Genomic DNA, 14,882 nt, shown 5'->3' on the forward strand with positions numbered 1-14,882 from the left:
TTAGTGTAACAATGAGTTACAACATAACAACGATTGCTTCTATTGTTAAGTTGTTGCCCTGGGCAATACAGACGCTATATGTTGTCAATTAAAGTATATGAACAAGAACATTATCGGAGAATTGATGCAAAATTGATCAATTAATAACCATTGGGTAAGTTTAATACTAAACGTAAATTTTTCAAATGGAAAAGTGGAAACATGCCGATCTCTTGTCAAAAAAATCACTTGTTTATGTGGTTTCTTTACTTTCTTGGTTTCTGTGGTTTCTTTTTGAGTTATTGTTTTAAGTTTTAACTTTAACCTTCATAGTCAAACCGTTAAAAGTTATAAGTTTCCGAGTTTTTAATTAATTTATACCCAAACATCAGCATAATCTAAGCATATACACCCCATACTATAATAGAGTGTTCTCTTTTTTTTTCTTTTTAAGTAAGTTGACTGTTTATCTAATTTTTTTTCTCTTACAACAAGGAATTTTTTCACAAGTCAGCAGCCTGCTGTTTAGCTGTAATATGTATGATGTAGGGAGTGTGAGAAAGACTTATATAAAATAAAACTTTGTCAACTTGCCAAGGTTGAATGATTGGAAATGGTCAAGGCAACATCACCCACATTTCAAATGTAGCAGCGATGCCTGCGGCACAAAAAAAGGTAAAAGTAGGACGAGGTATTAAAAAATCAGCTGCCAAGAAAGGACTAAACGGTCTTCAAACCATTAGTGCGATGATGAAAAATCTTCGTCTTCAATATGAAGCTAAATGTAAAGATGAAAAAAGTTATCCATTGCCAGCTGTTAAAAATTCAATAAGAGAACATGAGGAGAGAAGTCAGCTATTAGTCAAGGTAATGTTTCTATTGTTTAAATAATGAAATTCAAAGTCAACTGAACAGGCAAGTATTCATACCTGACTTCTCATTGTTTTATCATTGTATTTCAGTTCACTTTATATAGTGGACCATGTGAAGATTGCCCGGTGAAAATCTCCTCCCTATTATCAGCTTTGCGAAGTACTAGATATGTACACATCAAAGAGCTGTATGTTTGGGATCTGCCTTTGAAGCACGAGGACATTGCAAACCTGGTATGTTTTTGACCATTGACTTGTTGGTAATTAAATGTGAGTGGTGCATGTAGAATTTTATAAAGCAAGAGTTTAATGCTTGAAAGTACTTGCTATCAATAATATTAAGTATTATCTTTCATCATGGTTTGAATCAACATAAGCAGATTTGATTCTGATTGAGATCACCAAAATGTTACATGGTATTTTTTCTCACCAATAAAATATCCAGAACAATGGTCAATCCACGTAAATGTCGCCATTTATAATTGTAAATTCTGTTGGACGCGGATACTTTTAGGCAGACTAATGTATTTTGGTGCTAGACCTTCAAAGACATAGATATGTGTATTGTGTCAATTTTTTAAATTATCATGGTTGTTGATGCAGTAATTAAGTTTTTTGAGCTTTTGCCACACAAACATAGTAGCCCAGTAGCTGTCCACAAAGCTTCTTTATTAATTATTATTACTGTAAGCGGTTTGCAAATTCAGGCGCAAGCAACGCGCATGTCTCGCGACCAAGGTAACGATGCAGCACAAACAGTCATTCAGTTTACGTAGATTATTATGCACAGTCAATGACATCGCTTATAAATATGTACGATTTAACGTCGTAAGCACGAGCTGAAATTTCTAAGAGAATTAACTTGATAGTTTTGTCAGTTTTGAGTTTATATATTTGATATCCACTTAGTATTTTAACTTTCGCTTTCTATTACATCATTGTACTAACATGCGGATTAATTATAGTAGATTAATGGAATAAAAAACAGAAAAAAACTACTTAGCTAAGACCTGGATTAGAAAAGCCAGTGACGCCGTTGATCTTCGCAGAATCATCATTCTGTCTGACTATAACTTTCATGTTAATGTCACGACGACCATTTTCAACATGACTTTCTTGTCTCGGAAACGACATCTCGCCCCAGGTTAGCATATTTTCTGGAGGAAACTCTGTTTTAGTGTAAACGTGATAGATCTTGGGAAAGAATAAACCAGCAAGAGTGATCCAACCAATAACAAGGCTCATCGAAGACGACCAATAAACACGATGAATACTGTAGTTTGTGTTGAGAAAAGTTGCAAAAAATATAACCCATACTACGCAAGTCAAATACATCGTGATTCCTATGTATAGAGCTTCGTTAAAGTTCTTGGGAAAATGACGAGTTCTGAAAGCATAAAATGTACACCATACTATTAATACAGCATTGTACACGAAATAAATGGCAAACGTGGACTTCTTGAAATCGCACTCAAGCACAAGCTCTTTTCTCTTCTGATAATACTTTTCTATCAATTCAGGTGGGTCTGTGCTAAAGAGGAGCCAACACAATAATCCTTGAATTGCTATGAGACCTGCCGTGATCAAAAGCAAAGAACGTCTGCCAATCAAACCACTCGGAGAGAAACGGCGCAGTTGATTGGCGTGTTTAAAGATGCGATGAATGCGAAACATTTTCATAAGTAATGGTGCATAACATACAGTAAAAGATACTCCCATAATAAAACGTTCAACGTAACATTGAACATTTGATGGCTTTGATAGCGAGATCATTGGTACTGTAAATATAAATGCTATGCCAACCAGCATAAAATAACACATTTCACGACCTGATGCCTTAATTAGCTTGTGGTCAGTTTTCTTCAAGAATATTCCCAACACAATAGCGTCAAAAAGAATTCCAACCGAGGAAAAAAACGTTATAGTTACTGCAAATGGAGAGTCCATCTTCACGAAATGCAATGGAAGTTTTTTGCAGATTGATATATTAACATCAGGGACATGGGTCTCAGCACAGGTCTTGCACGTGTTGTTTACCACTATGTCATTTGTTCCACACGTGTAACATCTATGGCAACAGTTATCTTCTCGTAACGTAATAATTTGATTACGTGCACATTTTGGTCTACAGGTCGATAACGGTTGACTTAAGTTGCCATTTGGCCATCGTATTTTTGATTCATCAAGTAACAAGTTTCCCATAATATTGCCGTTAGAATCAGGCTTGCTCACCCATGATCCCACTTGAGCATACTCATACGTTGATTGGCCATTCAAACGGAAGTTGTATATGGTGTAGTTTCCATCGACTTCCTGTTGTGCGTTGAACGATACAGGAAAGTGGAATGCTGCATCTTTGTATGTAACATTACGAAGAAATTGTAAAAGTAATGTTCTGTCAATGGGTCTCATTTCGTCACAGAGTCCAGGTTTTCCAAGGCATTTGTGTTTGTGCATTGCATTAAGACCATTTGCCATTGCTTGTACAGCGTTTATAACAACTTGTACGGGAGCCAAATCTCTGTATCTACAGAAAAATCACATTTTTACTATAAATAGTATTATGCGATGGACATGGTTAAAGCATTTAATTTAGTGGTCATTATGATACAGGCATGTTCCATATTGATTGATTGTTTGATTGTTATTGATTGTTAAGCAGGTCTGACTGTGTTTAATTTTCATGATTTGTATGATGAGTATCTCTAGCCATTACTAACTATTAGTTTTTGTAATTGAAATCTTGATAAAACTAAGTGCATGCGAAGTGTGTTCGCAAATAAAGCATTGTTTTCTCGTCTCTTATGATAGTGCTGCTAATTTATCCAAATCTTTATGTACTATTACTATCATTACCCTGTGTTTGGCTCATCTCCACTGCATTCCTTTGTGTAATTGGCTTGGACAGTGAAATTTCTAAGTCTACAGTCATGAGTGAGTTGCCAATATTCCCCAATCCATTCTCTTTGACTTCTGCTGTAGTTGTTAAATCTGAGACTTCTAAAATAACTCACAAATTCTGGAATCGTTCCTTCACGATGTCCAAAGGATATCGTCCCATCAGCGATATCCTCCAAGCCTTCGGTAATGTCCCAGCGGTTACTCCACCCAAGACTGCCCACGAAAGATATATTCGAGCTGCGTGGATGTTTTTTTTTTGCTTTTAGTAATTCGCGAGAATCTCTTTGCACAGTAATAAGGATAACAATTCGCGGTGGCTCAACGTCATCAGTCAGTAAAGTCTTCATGATATTTACGAATTCATTTTCGACTGGAAACTTTGAAACCCTTATGCTATGCCCAAGGCAAATCTGTGAAAAGCGTTTATAGAAATGCAGTCAACATGTGTATTTCAAACTATTGATAAATAATTTTCTTAGCTATATTTGCATCATTACATGTAGATAGATATATACCTCACTGTTTTTTAAAGCGTCCCGCACTTCCTGTGCCCCAGACTCCGCCCATGTACCTGAGGAATAGACTAACGAGACATAAGTCCAATCCATCTTTAAAAGTAACGTGGTGAGTGCAACAGCAAAGTAGCTATCTGGGGGGACAGTTCGAAAGAAGTAACTATATTGGTTCTTGTTGCTAAGTATATCTGTAACTGCCCCGTAGCTGATTTGAGGAATTTGAAAAACTCGTAGGAAATTAGCCACAATCACTGATGTTTCACTGACAAAAGTTCCAATCACGCCAGCAAACTCAGAACCGTTAACTCTTGATGGTACGAGTGTCATCTTGATAAATTCCTTCGTTTTATCAGCTGTGATGATGTTACTGCGACAAGTGTCGTAAATTATTGAACCAAGCTTAATTCCAGGCAAGAAATCCTTTTGTCGGTTGATCTTATCAAGGGTATATAACATGGCTTCCATGTACTGATATCCCACCAACTCGCTGAATTCACCACATTCTCGCTCATTTTTTCCTACCGTGTGGATTGGGAACAAGGCACCGAGTATGATATCTCCGTCTACTCTCAAGCTGCCTGACAAGAAAGGAAAAGTTAAATTTCACATTCGGAAAGAAGAAAACTCAAGCGCTACGCATTGCATTTAAGATAAAAACATCTTTATCATTTATTTTGATATCGAAAACACGATCTATGATTACTTTCTTTATTCAAGTTTTATTCATCGGTCTTTGGTTTACAGAAATATGATATAAAGGTCGTCTTCTTTTTTATATACCTTTCTCCATCGAGACTGGATTTGAGGCAAGAAGCAGTAAAACAACGCAGAGACAAAGCAACATTTATATTCCTTCTTCGATGGTAGGGTGATCACACTTTGACTGCTGAAAAACATGACGGAGTGTTATAAAACACTGTTAACAGAACTCTGCGTGATCTTTCTTTTGTCTACCTGCTGTTTAACAAATTGACTATGAGGAGCATTCTTTGTTTATAAAATGTTAATTGCCCAAGCTTGAAAATATAGAAAGCGAAACTTGAAAATGCAACTCTATCTACGTTATTGCTACCACGCTGGTAATAGACAACAAAAAGCGGTCTTCTACCGGCCTTAAATTATGGATCATCAAACTATTGCACTCTTCCAAAACATTAGGAAAATTGTGTCTAAATAAAATATTTGATGCGTCATCGCTTTCTCACTGGTTGCACCATCTGCCCGTTGTTTGCACAGCATTAGAGTAAATAAAACAACTTGTAGCTGAGAGGTTGATTCCTTTTTAAATAAAAAAAATGGGCATTTACAGTCATAAATTAGTTATATATCTAAATCTCGTCAAGAGGTTCTTATCGAGATTCGACCGGTTTTTCCAGAAACTCAGAATTTTTTAAAAATTCGATGAAGTCACGCTTCAATATTTTCGTCAAAAATTACTTCAAGCTTTAAATTACAGTTGTTTTCCCAATAGGCAGTAAATCGTCGTTTCGGCTGAAAATTTTCGCGTTGAGATGACAGTGATTGTTGCAATGATCACGTTTAAACAAAAAATAATTTATGAGTACGATAGCGATGAGATCCTTGTCGATAAGACACTGCAATGTTGATTTGATGTTAAATGCACTCCGTGTCTTATCTCAAGTGACTGTGTCGTTCACAATTAACTGTTATAGACGACAACGATAAGTGGTGTTTATTCGACAAACAATTACTTACGAACTTTGATGCTTTGTCGTCTTTTACTTATTTTTAAAAGACGTTTGTTCAACTATCCTTCGCTACATACGCTCCTGCTATGCAGTCAAATGCGTCAATGAATTAATGATTTTTTTTTGTAAAAACAATGTCAAGTCATCGGCAAATTAAAACACTGTCCATCTATATGAGATAGACATTTTGTAAAAAATAATGTACGGATATAAAAATACCACTTACCTGACGATGAAATCTCAAATGTTTGTTCTGTATTGTCATGTAAACATAACTACATAGACATTCCTTCCTGTTGTTTAAGTCCTTCCTTTCTTTGTTTTGAGAATATTTGTTGTCGATGGTCGACAAGTTTATATTTGAATATAAATCATGTCAATGTTCTCCTAGTAAACATTAGGTTCAACTAAGTTTTAATAAATACATTTGAATGCAATGATACAGACTAATCGCGGCTGTACTGCACATTGCAAACCCAAGCATGAAATTCCTTTTAGTTGCGTGTACGCCTCCTCCTAGATTTAGCAGCAATTACTGCTAAATCATGCAAATTCTCAACGTTGTAAGATACCAGAAGATGAAGTTTTTTGATACAGCCTGTGTGTCATGTTTCTTTAAAGATTAGAGTTAATGAAATGAATTTCAAACAAAACAATTCTCTTGATTTTGTCGATTTTAGTTTCACTGGTTTCATTTAACATTCGTGATCAGTAAAGTCGTCATTATGTAAATAAAGACCATTTAAATATAAGTGATATTCCTGATGACATAACAGTGACCTTTCCAAAAAGGACAAAATTTTGAACTTTGTTTTCAAGATGCAAAGAAAGAAACACTTTTAAATCAGTAAACTTTAAAGGAGATCTAATATGTAATCCAAATTAAGGATTACTGAAGCGTGACGCCTAACCATGCAACACAAACTCTCGAGCAATTTGCCATATCATAACTGACAATGAAACGATCTCAAACAAACTTTACCTGTTAAGTACTAACGTTTTAAACAGAGATAACTTAACAGTTTAATTCATATAAACGTTTCGTGCATTTCTACAACATACATTTTCTATTAAAGCAGATTAATGCCGGTATGAAATGTGGGAAACATCTGTTTAGCTTAACCCTGGATTACAAAATCCAGTGTCGCCACTGATTCTAGCAAAATCATTATTCTGCCGTACTATAGCTTCCATGTTAATGTCACCACAACGCTGACATACAGCTTCGTTTTCAACGTGGCTCTCCTGAGTAGAAAACGACGTCTCGCCCCAGGTCAGCATGTTTTCGGCGGGAAACTCTGTTTTAGTGTAAACGTGATAGATCTTGGGAAAGAATAAACCAACAAGAGTGATCCAACCAATAACAAGGCTCATTGAAGATGACCAATAAACACGATGAATACTGTAGTCTGTGTTGAGAAAAGTTGCAAAAAATATAACCCATACTACGCATGTCAAATACATCGTGATTCCTATGTAGAGAGCTTCGTTGAAGTTCTTGGGAAAATGGCGTGTTCTGAAAGCATAAAATGTACACCATACTATTAATACAGCATTGTACACGAAATAAATGGCAAATGTAGACTTCTTGAAATCACACTCAAGCACAAGTTCTTTTCTCTTCTGATAATACTTTTCTATCAATTCAGGTGGGTCTGTGCTAAAGATGAGCCAACATAATAAACCTTGAATTGCTATCAGACCTGCTGTGATCAAAAGCAAAGAACGTTTGCCAATCAAACCACTCGGAGATAAACGGCGCAGTTGATTGGCGTGTTTAAAGATGCGATGAATGCGAAACATTTTCATAAGTAATGGTGCATAACATACAGTAAAAGATACTCCCATAATAAAACGTTCAACGTAACACCGAACATTTGATGGCTTTGATAGCGAGGTCATTGGTACTGTAAATATAAATGCTATGCCCACCAGCATAAAATAACACATTTCACGACCTGATGCCTTAATTAGCTTGTGGTCAGTTTTCTTCAAGAATATTCCCAATACAATAGCGTCAAAAAGAAGTCCAATGGAGGAAAAGAACGTTATAGTTACTGCAAGTGGCGAGTCCGTACTCACGAAATGCAATAGAAGTTTTTTGCAAATTGACCTATTAACATCAGGGACATGGGTCTCAGCACATGTCTTGCACGTGTTGTTTACCACTATGTCATTTGTTCCACACGTGTCACATCTATGGCAACAGTTATCTTCACGTAACGTAATAATTTGATTACGTGCACATTTTGGTCTACAGGTCGATAACGGTTGACTTAAGTTGCCATTTGGCCATCGTATTTTTGATTCATTAAGTAACAAGTTTCCCACAATATTGCCATTAGAATCAAGCTTGCTCACCCAAGATCCCACTTTAGCATACTCATACGAGGATTGGCCATTCCAACGGAAGTTGTATATGGTGTAGTTTCCATCGACTTCCTGTTGTGCGTTGAACGATACAGGAAAGTGGAATGCTGCATCTACGTATGTAACATTACGAAGAAATTGTAAAAGTAACGTTCTGTCAATGGGTCGCATTTCGTCACAGAGTCCAGGTTTTCCAAGGCATTTGTGTTTGTGCATTGCATTAAGACCATTTGCCATTGCTTGTACAGCGTTTATAACGACTTGTACGGGAGCCAGTTCTTTGTAACTATAGAAAAATCAAATTTATTTCATAAAATTATTCTTGCACACAAGAAAAATAAAAACATATGGTGTTAAAGTTAAAGTTTTGAACAAATTTTTGTTCAGGCTGCAATAATTCATAAAAAAAACACATCATTGAAGAATTATCACTTCTATACAGTTAATTATGTCTTATTGTGTAAATTAATTACATGTTAAGTGTTATTACCCTGTGTTTGGCTCATCTTTGCATTCATTTGTGTATTCAGTTGGAATTGTAAGATTTTTAAGTTTACACTTGTAAGTTTGTTGCCAGTATTCACCAAACCATTTCTTATAATCCCTGCTGTAATTACTGGGCCTAAGACTTCTAAAATAACTTTGAAATTCAGGAATCATTCCTTCACGATGTCCAAATGTTATCGTCCCGTCAGCGATATCCTCCAGGCCATTTGTAATGTCTCTACGATTACTCCATCCAATACTTCCTACAATAAATATTTTCGAGCCGCTTGGATGCCTCTTTTTTGCTCTCAACAATTTACGAGAATCTCTTTGAACTGTGTAGAGAACAACTACATGTGGTTGTTCTTCGTGATCACCGATCAAAGTTTTCATGATTTTGTCAAATTCATCGTCATCAGGAAAAGGTGAAATTTTAATGTTGTTTCCAAGACATATCTGTAATGCATAAAAATGAAAGTGAGAATCAATAGGAAAAGCATTACAAAGGCATTGAGATCCTCTTAATAATATATACTGCAGATATTTTCTATTTTGTGTTGGTAACATGCCTTGTTACTTTCAAGAACTTTCCTCAGTCTCTCTGCCCCAGTCTCCGCCCATGTCCCTGAAGAGTAGAGTAAAGACACAAAAGTCCAACGCATCTTTAAAAGGAACGTAGTTAGTGCAGCAGCAAAGAAGCTGTCTGGTGGAACGGTTCGCAGGAAATAGTTGTACAAGTTTTTGTTGCTGAGCACATCTGTTGCTGATCCATAACTAATTTGAGGAATGCGAAAAACGCGTAGAAAGTTAGCCACTATTACTGAGTTTCCACTGACAAACGCCCCAATCACACCAGCAAATTCAGATCCGTTAACTCTTGATGGTAGCAGTGACTTCCTAATAAATTCCTTTGTTTCATCTGCAGTTATCGTGGGACTTCGACAAGTGTCGTATATTGTCGTACCAAGCTTAATGCCAGGCAAGAAATCCTTTTGTCGGTTGATCTTATCAAGGGTATATAACATGGCTTCCATGTACTGATATCCCACCAACTCACTGAATTCACCACATTCTCGTTCATTTTTTCCTACGGTGTGGATTGGGAACAAGGCACCGAGTATGATATCTCCGTCTACCTTTAACCTATCTAAAACGAGAAATTCAAGTTTAAGTTTCTAAATTGAAACGATGAAAACCCAAGCAGTCAACTGTGACATGTAAGATAAAGCTATCTTTATTCTATCTTTTACAGTTTATGTATATATCTAGTACACATATCCAATATAAATAAATTATATTAACTCACGAGACTATAATATTGTAAGTGAAATTGCAAAATTTACTAAATTAAAAATCCTTGAGTACATATACTTTACACATAAACGGGTAAATAAATACCAGCAATAAAAGTGGTTTAGTTTGATATACCTTTCTCCGTCAAAACGGCATATGAAGCCGATAGCAGCGAAAAAATCCAAAGATAAAGCAGCATCAGTATTCAAGGCTCAGTCGACGACACTTACGACATTTGAATGGTGTAGAGTTTTAATTAAATAGTGACCCGTTCTGACCTTAGCATAATCTACATAACGAACAGTTGGATAATGAAGAGCAATCTTTTAAGTATAAACTCACTATATACCACTACTTATGCTCAAGTAAAACTTAATAATAAATTCTAGTAGATTTTGTGACAATGTTGTCACTCTAAATATTTGAATTATTTCAATTATGTGAAATGTAAAACTATTTATAATAAGTACGACAGCAATAGCCTGCTTGTTGATAAGCCACTGTGTAGAGTGGTCTTGATGTAATGTTATTACGAATTCGGTGTTCGAGTCTCAGGTGATTGTTACAACTATAATTGACGGTAACGAAATGTGGTCTTTTTTTGACAGCTATGCGTAAATACTAGTTTATGTACGAATCAAATGCTCCACTTAATGCTCGTAAGCTGTGCTAAGCCAACAACTGCGTTAGAGAATGACTCGATGTTTCTACAGTTAGTTATTACTTTGTTAAACATTATTTACATTACTTTGATATTGAAAAGATGTTGATATGTTTTTTTGCTACATTAAGCACCTGCTATGTATTGAATTTTTCGTTTTTCATGAATATGTCATCTACTCAGCAAAATGGAACAATGCTCATGCCTGTATGAGACAGATATTTTGAAGAAAATCTCGTACGAAAATGAAATTATCACTTACTTGACAATGGAATCTTAAAATGCTCCTTCTGTGTTGTATTTTATAAATAACGACACACATCCTGTTATTTAAACTTCCCTTTCTTTGTTTTTAGTATATTTAGTAGTCGAGGTTCGAGGATTTTATCTTTTATGTAAATTATACGTTGAGTTTCTCAAAAAAATGTTATGTTGAACACAATTTTTTTTTATATACTACATTTATCTAGTGTTATGAGCACATTTCTTTTACTTGTCGTAGTTTTGTAGTTGTTTGTATAACTTTTGACACTCTGACTTCAAGCAAAAATAACAAATTGTATGTCGAACGTGAAATCATGTAAAGAGTAACATTTTCTTAAATCGACTGGTTTTTAAGCACGACTATAGTTTTGAAACGCTACGTTTATCTTTTAATGATAAATACATAAACATTTTGATTCATTTAAAGCTTACACTCAGAAGACTTCACTGTCCAGGTTTCTGCTTTACATGTTTTTCGAAGAATGAAATATTGTAAGAAAAAATTCAGTATGAGTGGCAACATGTTTCACTTACGACAATGACGTGTATTTCGTTATTTATCAAATACCGAAACGTTTGCAAAGATTCTGTAAAGGTCGAGGCTTTTAACCCATTTTACAGAGAGTATACTCTATGGTATAATGGAGCCTTAGTCATACCTCTTTCCGCCATAAAGAAAACCCGAGGAAATGCAAAAACACACCAAATCAGCATTATCTTCGCTCTTAGCCAGAAGCACTGAAATACTTTGTGAAAAGTGACAGACAGACAGACAGACAGACAGACAGAGTTTTGCCTGATTTAGCCTTATTTCTGCGTCTTGAAATCCTGTGTGTTGATTGGTCAGCAATATTTTTTTTCGTGGAAATTTACGAAGAAATTATAACATCGAATGACAAAATCATAGATAGAGTAGACCGCATCTGTCACTGACAAGCCTATACGTGCCAATTGGCGCATTAATAATTTCCAAGAAATTTAGTATCAACTTGCTTGAGTCGTGTTGACGCTTCGTGCTGAATATTGTTCATCACAATATTCAACAGCATCGTGTTGAATATTGTGATGAATCTTATTTGGTATTTATTTTCCCTCTCTTTCCGCTGACCCTGATATTAAAAGCATGACCACGTCCGTTGTCTAGAACTTCCGCGATCGTTCATTAAAATATGCAATTAGTTTACGTAGGATTGTACCTCTATTATGTGGATTTAACATTAGAAACTCATAGTCGCGATCATTTTTTCTGAAAATCGGTTTCAAAAATAATGTTTTTCACTATCATAACCTATGCCAAATTGCGCAATGAAGTCAATATCGAACACAATTACCTAAACATATCAAACAACATCAAATCCTACATTATGCATGTTTTTTTGCTAACTCGTGCTATTTAGATAGGCTTGTTTTTAGTCCTGCTGTGAATTTTATCGGAAAGTAATATTACAAGATAAACACGTTCGGCCAGGATACGCCACTATTAACACATGTAATCACCACACAGTTAGCTAGATTTTATTTCAACTTTTATACTACTAACATGTAATACTGTTACAGCTTCATTCATTTACTATGGCCTGTCAGCCATATCAGTCAAAATTGAAGAAACATACATAGGGAAAAATTGGCAGAAGTATCCAGTTTAAGCCCATCCCCCTTCAAATCCCTTAATTCTTTTTATGTTCCTACATCAGTGTGCAATAAAAAGCTTGATCTTTAACTACGTCGTTTATGTACTCATGTAAATTATAATACATTACTAAAAATATATTACAACACTTTAGATCTAATCCAATTGCATGGGAGTTTTTCAGCCTTAATCTTTTGAGTTTTTTTAACCAACAACGTTGTTATGTTAGTTTCTTGAATTTGAAACTAGCCGCTATATAACGTATTTTGGCATGCCTTAAAACCGCCATCTCTCACATGATTATCAAAAATGGTGTTATTTGATTGGCCATTTGTCAATCGACAGCAAAACGTAACAAAGACATGCTCCTGACAAATGATTTTAAAAGTGCTTCCATCTCCAATCGCATACATGAATTTGATAAATAGAGTAAGGGAAGAAATAGTGTTTAAAAGTTCATCTTAGGATGTTTGTTTGACAGATTCTTCAAAAACATTCATTTCGGTTAAAGAACCATTGCGCTTGGACTTAGCTTGCTCCATTGTCTTAAAACAATGCTGACAGACGTTCACACCGTTTGCAGAACTTTCCTGTCGAGGAAACGACGTCTCGCCCCAGGTTAGCATATTTTCGGCATGAAACTCTGTTTTAGTGTAAACGTGATAGATTTTGGGAAAGAATAAACCAACAAGAGTGATCCAACCAATAACAAGGCTCATTGAAGACGACCAATAAACACGATGAGCACTGTAGTTTGTGTTGAGAAAAGTTGCAAAAAATACAACCCATACTACGCAAGTCAAATACATCGTGATTCCTATGTATAGAGCTTCGTTGAAGTTCTTGGGAAAATGGCGTGTTCTGAAAGCATAAAATGTACACCATACTATTAATACAGCATTGTACACGAAATAAATGGCAAATGTAGACTTCTTGAAATCACACTCAAGCACAAGTTCTTTTCTCTTCTGATAATACTTTTCCATCAATTCAGGTGGGTCTGTGCTAAAGACGAGCGCACAGAATAAACCTTGAATTGCTATGAGGCCAGTTGTGATCAAAAGCAAAGAACGTTTGCCAATCAAACTGCTTGAAGAAAGACGATGCAGTTGATTGGCGTGTTTAAAGATGCGATGAATGCGAAACATTTTCATAAGTAATGGTGCATAACATACAGTAAAAGATACTCCCATAATAAAACGTTCAACGTAACACTGAACATTTGATGGCTTTGATAGCGAAATCATTGGTACTGTAAATATAAATGCTATGCCAACCAGCATAAAATAACACATTTCACGACCTGATGCCTTAATTAGCTTGTGGTTAGTTTTCTTCAAGAATATTCCCAATACAATAGCGTCAAAAAGAAGTCCAACGGAGGAAAAAAACACTATAACTACTGCAAAGGGAGTGTTTATGTTCACAAAATGAAGTGGAAGTTTTTTGCAGACTGACATATTAACATCAGGGACATGGGTCTCAGCACATGTCTTGCACGTGTTATTTACCACTATGTCATTTGTTCCACACGTGTCACATCTATGGCAACATTTGCCTTCACGTAACGTAATAATTTGATTACGTGCACATTTTGGTCTACAGGTCGATAACGGTTGACTTAAGTTGCCATTTGGCCATCGTATTTTTGATTCATCAAGTAACAAGTTTCCCACAATATTGCCATTAGAATCAAGCTTGCTCACCCATGATCCCACTTGATCATACTCATACGAGGATTGGCCATTCCAACGGAAGTTGTATATGGTGTAGTTTCCATCGACTTCCTGTTGTGCGTTGAACGACACAGGAAAGTGGAATGCTGCATCTACGTATGTAACATTACGAAGAAATTGTAAAAGTAACGTTCTGTCAATGGGTCTCATTTCGTCACAGAGTCCAGGTTTTCCAAGGCATTTCTGTTGGTGTAATGCATTAAGACCATTTGCCATTGCTTGTACAGCGTTTATAACGACTTGAACAGGAGCCAGTTCTTTGTAACTATACAAAAATCAAATTTATTTGATAAAATTATTCTTGCGCACAAGAAAAATAAAAACATATGGTGTTAAAGTTAAAGTTTTGAACGAATTTTTGTTCAGGCTGGAATAATTCATAAAAAAACACATCATTGAAGAATTATCACTTCTATACAATTAATTATGTCTTATTGTGTAAATTAATTACATGTTAAGTGTTATT

The 14,882-nt window shown here is 35.6% G+C and overlaps 4 protein-coding genes and 1 long non-coding RNA gene across 12 annotated transcripts in view; 1 reads left to right on the top strand and 4 right to left on the bottom strand.

Annotated features, from left to right (window-relative positions):
- Window positions 1-14,882, top strand: part of LOC124445436 — a 24,521-nt gene continuing 9,639 nt past the window's right edge. The window contains exons 1-4 of one of the 2 annotated variants that reach the window (XM_046996162.1): window positions 1-154; window positions 475-545; window positions 596-846; window positions 942-1,085. In XM_046996162.1, coding sequence (XP_046852118.1) covers window positions 634-846; window positions 942-1,085 — 357 coding nt within the window. In that variant the 5' untranslated portion in view covers window positions 1-154; window positions 475-545; window positions 596-633. Of the gene's footprint in view, window positions 155-474; window positions 546-582; window positions 847-941; window positions 1,086-14,882 lie in introns of those variants that run through there. The other variant, XM_046996161.1, reaches the window with a different exon arrangement.
- On the bottom strand, window positions 331-989 carry LOC124445437. Its single transcript, XR_006948153.1, has 2 exons — window positions 909-989; window positions 331-757 (listed from the first exon to the last, which is right to left on the bottom strand). It is a non-coding gene; the product is annotated as an uncharacterized LOC124445437 (long non-coding RNA).
- LOC124445433 (metabotropic glutamate receptor 8-like) lies at window positions 1,500-6,575 on the bottom strand. The gene is made up of 5 exons (XM_046996159.1): window positions 6,203-6,575; window positions 5,048-5,153; window positions 4,268-4,845; window positions 3,708-4,162; window positions 1,500-3,378 (listed from the first exon to the last, which is right to left on the bottom strand). Exons 2-5 carry the CDS (start codon window positions 5,109-5,111, stop codon window positions 1,851-1,853), a joined length of 2,625 nt encoding a protein of 874 aa, XP_046852115.1. The 5' UTR covers window positions 5,112-5,153; window positions 6,203-6,575; the 3' UTR covers window positions 1,500-1,850.
- On the bottom strand, window positions 6,975-11,523 carry LOC124445431 (metabotropic glutamate receptor 4-like). The gene is made up of 5 exons (XM_046996151.1): window positions 11,049-11,523; window positions 10,261-10,414; window positions 9,402-9,979; window positions 8,837-9,288; window positions 6,975-8,632 (listed from the first exon to the last, which is right to left on the bottom strand). Exons 2-5 carry the CDS (start codon window positions 10,322-10,324, stop codon window positions 7,090-7,092), a joined length of 2,637 nt encoding a protein of 878 aa, XP_046852107.1. The 5' UTR covers window positions 10,325-10,414; window positions 11,049-11,523; the 3' UTR covers window positions 6,975-7,089.
- LOC124445432 (metabotropic glutamate receptor 4-like) overlaps window positions 12,544-14,882 on the bottom strand; it is a 19,715-nt gene continuing 17,376 nt past the window's right edge. For all 7 annotated transcript variants that reach the window (XM_046996152.1, XM_046996153.1, XM_046996158.1 and 4 more), the window contains one exon: window positions 12,544-14,681. In XM_046996152.1, the coding sequence (XP_046852108.1) occupies window positions 13,142-14,681 (1,540 nt within the window). In that variant the 3' untranslated portion in view covers window positions 12,544-13,141. The remainder of the gene's footprint in view (window positions 14,682-14,882) is intronic.

Source organism: Xenia sp. Carnegie-2017, unplaced genomic scaffold (genome assembly GCF_021976095.1).
Source record: "Xenia sp. Carnegie-2017 unplaced genomic scaffold, XeniaSp_v1 HiC_scaffold_22, whole genome shotgun sequence".
Taxonomy (NCBI): domain Eukaryota; kingdom Metazoa; phylum Cnidaria; class Anthozoa; order Malacalcyonacea; family Xeniidae; genus Xenia; species Xenia sp. Carnegie-2017.

What these genes read in the sequence shown, in the direction of transcription:
- LOC124445433 (XM_046996159.1), bottom strand. Translation starts at nt 5,111, where the DNA reads ATGTTGCTTTGTCTCTGCGTTGTTTTACTGCTTCTTGCCTCAAATCCA. An exon ending in TCCAGTCTCGATGGAGAAAG is followed by an intron (nt 4,846 to 5,047) that starts GTATATAAAAAA and finishes CTTTCTTGTCAG; the next exon opens with GCAGCTTGAGAGTAGACGGA. An exon ending in GGAGATGAGCCAAACACAGG is followed by an intron (nt 3,379 to 3,707) that starts GTAATGATAGTA and finishes ATTTTTCTGTAG; the next exon opens with ATACAGAGATTTGGCTCCCG.
- LOC124445431 (XM_046996151.1), bottom strand. Translation starts at nt 10,324, where the DNA reads ATGCTGCTTTATCTTTGGATTTTTTCGCTGCTATCGGCTTCATATGCC. An exon ending in AAGTTCTTGAAAGTAACAAG is followed by an intron (nt 9,289 to 9,401) that starts GCATGTTACCAA and finishes TATGCATTACAG; the next exon opens with ATATGTCTTGGAAACAACAT. An exon ending in AAAGATGAGCCAAACACAGG is followed by an intron (nt 8,633 to 8,836) that starts GTAATAACACTT and finishes ATTTTTCTATAG; the next exon opens with TTACAAAGAACTGGCTCCCG.